This window comes from Nicotiana tabacum, unplaced genomic scaffold (assembly GCF_000715075.1).
Source record: "Nicotiana tabacum cultivar K326 unplaced genomic scaffold, ASM71507v2 Un00001, whole genome shotgun sequence".
Taxonomy (NCBI): Eukaryota; Viridiplantae; Streptophyta; class Magnoliopsida; order Solanales; family Solanaceae; genus Nicotiana; species Nicotiana tabacum.
The window spans coordinates 4,563,817-4,567,647 of NW_027438239.1; the positions used below are offsets into that span (position 1 = coordinate 4,563,817).

Genomic DNA, 3,831 nt, shown 5'->3' on the forward strand with positions numbered 1-3,831 from the left:
GGTACCCATTGTGAATAACATTGATCATAACAATATAAGAGGAGAATGACAAAAGATTGAAGGTTAATTTAACGTGAAAATTTTAGCAACAGCGGATGACAAATACAAAAACCATTCATGAAACCCTTAATTCCCACTACAAAATAGGAGACAAAATTTCAAGCATAGCACATCGTGCAACATTCTGATGAAGTAATGAGTTCAATAGAACTAATGGATAAGCATTACAAGTAACATAGTAGGGTAGGGAAAACAACCAAACTTTATACATTCCGAATAACTGAAACACCAGAATTCACAGCAGTATCATGTTGTTAAAGGAAGTTCTATATAAGCTAGTATGAACAGAGACATGCCAAATGGCAAATACTTTGTTAGAACAAAAGAGATAAAGAAAACAATGGTAGGACTGCCTCCAGATTATTGATAAGAAGCTTCTCATATAAAACAAAAAGTGGAACAAAAGATATAGAGCAATGCTAGCTTTAAAAGCAAAACAAACAGTACCAACATTGAGTCCAACTTAGATCATGAGCTGTTCCGGAAACAGATTGAGAGAAGTTGGTCAACAACAGTCATGTTTCATAATCCATGTTTTTCCATTGAGATGCAGAAAAGATAAAGAAACCGAGAAGCTAAAAGGATTAACAAGAAAGAAGTTCTTAATCATAGCAATGGAGAAAGGATTTGGAGAATGCACTAATATCTATCTGACGAGTAATTGTTAGTCGTGACCCTAAACTCAAAGTCCCTTGTTTAGCATATGATACACTTCCAAATGCAGCCCACGAACATTAATCCAAACAAAATTTACAGTAAATTTCTTTAAAAGTTTAAGGTGCTTTAAAGATACATGAAGTTCATCATGTGAAAATCTTCAAGACTAAGTAAAGAAATCACATGTTTATTCCAGCGAAGAGCATATCTGCTAGCTAAAAACTGCCTAAGGAAAAAATTTACACGTGAAAGAGAGATGAGCTGTACAAGAACAAAGTCTGAAATGCATGAAAGATGACCAAGGTATTAAAGGTCGTAACCAGGGTTTACTTTCTGCTGAACATCTCCATAACTCTGTAATTCTTCTATATCCTCTGGACTACCCAAAAATAGAGGAAGTCTTTGGTGTAGCTTGACAGGCTGAATAGACAAAATTCTGTTTTTACCATCTGAACCTCTACCTCCAGCCTTTTCCGCTAAGAAACTCAGAGGATTTGCTTCATAAACAAGACGAAGGTGGTCCCTTGGATTCATTGCCACTCCCCCATATAAAAGAGTCCGATGAAAATCCGCCACCAGAGAACATATATATCTGGCTGAGTACTTCTTAGGATGTTTTCCTTTCCCTTGTCTTATGGTGTCAATATACTGTCTTAAACCTTCAGGCCAGTCAAAATACCGAGCATCATTAACTGAATAAATTTGCCCTGCCATAAAATGGTAACAACATAATTATCAGTTCAGAATATGTAATATACAATGGATATGGAGGAAGGAAAAAAAAGAAATAGCAATACCTCGAGGAGGAATGCTGATGTTAGGATGTGTCATGAGGAAATCTCCGGTTGTATGATCCAATGTGAATGCATGCGTTCCAGAACCAAAACTGGCACAGAGTATTGTGGCTGACGAATAGAGAACATAAGCTGCAGCAACAAGCTTTGCTCCACTCTGAAGGCAGTTCAGCGAGGCCTTTTCCTCCACTGGAAGATGATCAATTTCCACGAGACGTCTGTAAATCCCGAATATCGTCCCTGTGGGTATTGAGGCATCAATATTTCGGGAACCATCTAATGGATCCATGACAACCACAAAGGGTCCATCATCAGTTATCCACACAGGACCCTCGTCTTCTTCTGAGGCCATTACAGCAACTTTTCCCGAATTTCTAAGAGATGACAATATAATCTCGTTCTGAACAAACACACAAAAAAGAGGTTTTAGAACATGAGACGATTCCTGGTTTCATAATATATGAAACACCAGAGAAGCACACCGATCAGAGGTCTCAAAAGAAATTGTGCATTGAGAATGGTCGTTAAAAGATTGAAAAGGGTTAGGAAGGAAAAATATGTAGCATTGACAGCTAAAACAAGAAATTCTACAGCTCTTATTGCATTAGAATGCCTACTTCCTAATTCATTAAAAGAAGATTGCACAAACAGAGAATAAACACAAAAAAGAAAAACGGGAAAATGTGAATTGCATCCATGATACAACCTATTGCAAATAAGTGAAATAACACTAATCAATCAACTATTCCTCAATCTCAAACTAGTCGGAGTCAAGCTACATGAAATACTCTGTCCATTCCACTCTATGGAGTCCATTTCATTCCAATACTAAATATTAAGGCAAAGATCAGGTACTCTAAAACTAGACCATTGCATTAAAATGACACATAAAAAAAAATCCCATTGACCATGAAAACAAAATATGCTGATAATAAAATAACGGAAATGAAGAAATGCTCATAGAGCATAGGCATACCGAGACTAAATCAAGAGGCTTAGGCTTATCTCTATCAGAAGAAGAAGTCCCAGTGCCAACAATATTCTTGCTGAGGCTGGAATTGAAAGGGGAAGCAACAAGTGCTGCAATTTTCTTGGAGGCATACTCTAAGTGACCAAACAACACTACCAAGTCATCAGCCTCTCCTTCTTTGCCCATGTACTCCATTAGTGTATAAAACCCACTATTTACAGAATCACTTTTACTGCCAATTGCAGTTGGTGAATTTACCCTCAAGTTAATTAACCCTCCAGAAAATGGAGAAGATGTCATATTGTGGAAAGGTGCAAGATTATATCTTTGAGGAAAAAATGGAGGGTTTGGGGAGGAAAGTTGGGTTCTTGGTGGCAAATTTAGGGAAGAAATGGTTGATGATAGCATCTCTCTCTCTCTGCTATGTGGCAGCTCATTCATATGACTATTTGAGCTACTTTGGTCTTCTTGGTATTTCCCTTTTAACTTTTCCATTCTTTAATTTTCATCATTTATCCGCACTTTTGTTTTTCCTTTTCTGTTCCTTTTTCTTCAATAAAAATTGGATTTCCTTTTTCTTTTTTTTTTTTCTTTTGTTCTTTATTTATCGGTGATCAAATTCCGCTCAATCGAGCTTGTATTACATCTTCTGTAATACTACTAGGAGTATATTTATGCCAGATACATAAGCAGTTAGTACATAGTATTATTTATGCCAAATACATAAGCAGTTACTTAAAGTATGATCTTTGGTTAATTCACACCCCTAAATAAAGGTTAAAAACACTCTTATTGGTACAATAACAAAACAATTTAATTTATTCTGTAGTTTGTAATTTTCCCGAATCAAGTCAAGACATGGCCTATTCTGACTCTAAATTATTCGTTGTTATTTTGTGAAAGAAAAGACTGAGATTGTACGTAGTTTGTAATTTTCCCGAATCAAGTCAAGACATGGCCTATTCTCACTCTAAATTATTCGTTGTTATTTTGTGAAAGAAAAGACTGAGATTGTGAAAAATTTCTCCTTATTATAAGAAAAATCATATTATGGTGCATGTCTACTCTTCCTCCATGATCTTCTCAAATGCTTAATGACATATTCAATGACATATTTTTATGCTTAATGACATATTCAATGACATATTTTTCTTCACTTTTCATGCCTATATAAAGGCCTTGTAATAGATAGGAAAATACAAACAATTGAAGAAGAAATACTCTTCCTTCTCTCTATCTCTATTTCTTGTTCATGTTTTACTAAATTACTTTTATTTCATAACTTGTTCTTGTTCATGTTTTACTAAATTGCTTTTATTTCATAACACTCCTCTAATTTTATTCACAGTA

The 3,831-nt window shown here is 35.3% G+C and overlaps 1 protein-coding gene across 1 annotated transcript; it reads right to left on the bottom strand.

Annotated features, from left to right (window-relative positions):
- Positions 1 to 800: 800 nt before the first annotated feature.
- On the bottom strand, positions 801 to 2,991 carry LOC107827939 (uncharacterized). Its single transcript, XM_016655174.2, has 3 exons — positions 2,488 to 2,991; positions 1,515 to 1,911; positions 801 to 1,424 (listed from the first exon to the last, which is right to left on the bottom strand). Exons 1-3 carry the CDS (start codon positions 2,974 to 2,976, stop codon positions 1,024 to 1,026), a joined length of 1,287 nt encoding a protein of 428 aa, XP_016510660.2. The 5' UTR covers positions 2,977 to 2,991; the 3' UTR covers positions 801 to 1,023.
- Positions 2,992 to 3,831: the final 840 nt, after the last annotated feature.

What these genes read in the sequence shown, in the direction of transcription:
- LOC107827939 (XM_016655174.2), bottom strand. Translation starts at nt 2,976, where the DNA reads ATGGAAAAGTTAAAAGGGAAATACCAAGAAGACCAAAGTAGCTCAAAT. An exon ending in AGCCTCTTGATTTAGTCTCG is followed by an intron (nt 1,912 to 2,487) that starts GTATGCCTATGC and finishes GTGTTTGTTCAG; the next exon opens with AACGAGATTATATTGTCATC. An exon ending in CATCAGCATTCCTCCTCGAG is followed by an intron (nt 1,425 to 1,514) that starts GTATTGCTATTT and finishes ATTTTATGGCAG; the next exon opens with GGCAAATTTATTCAGTTAAT.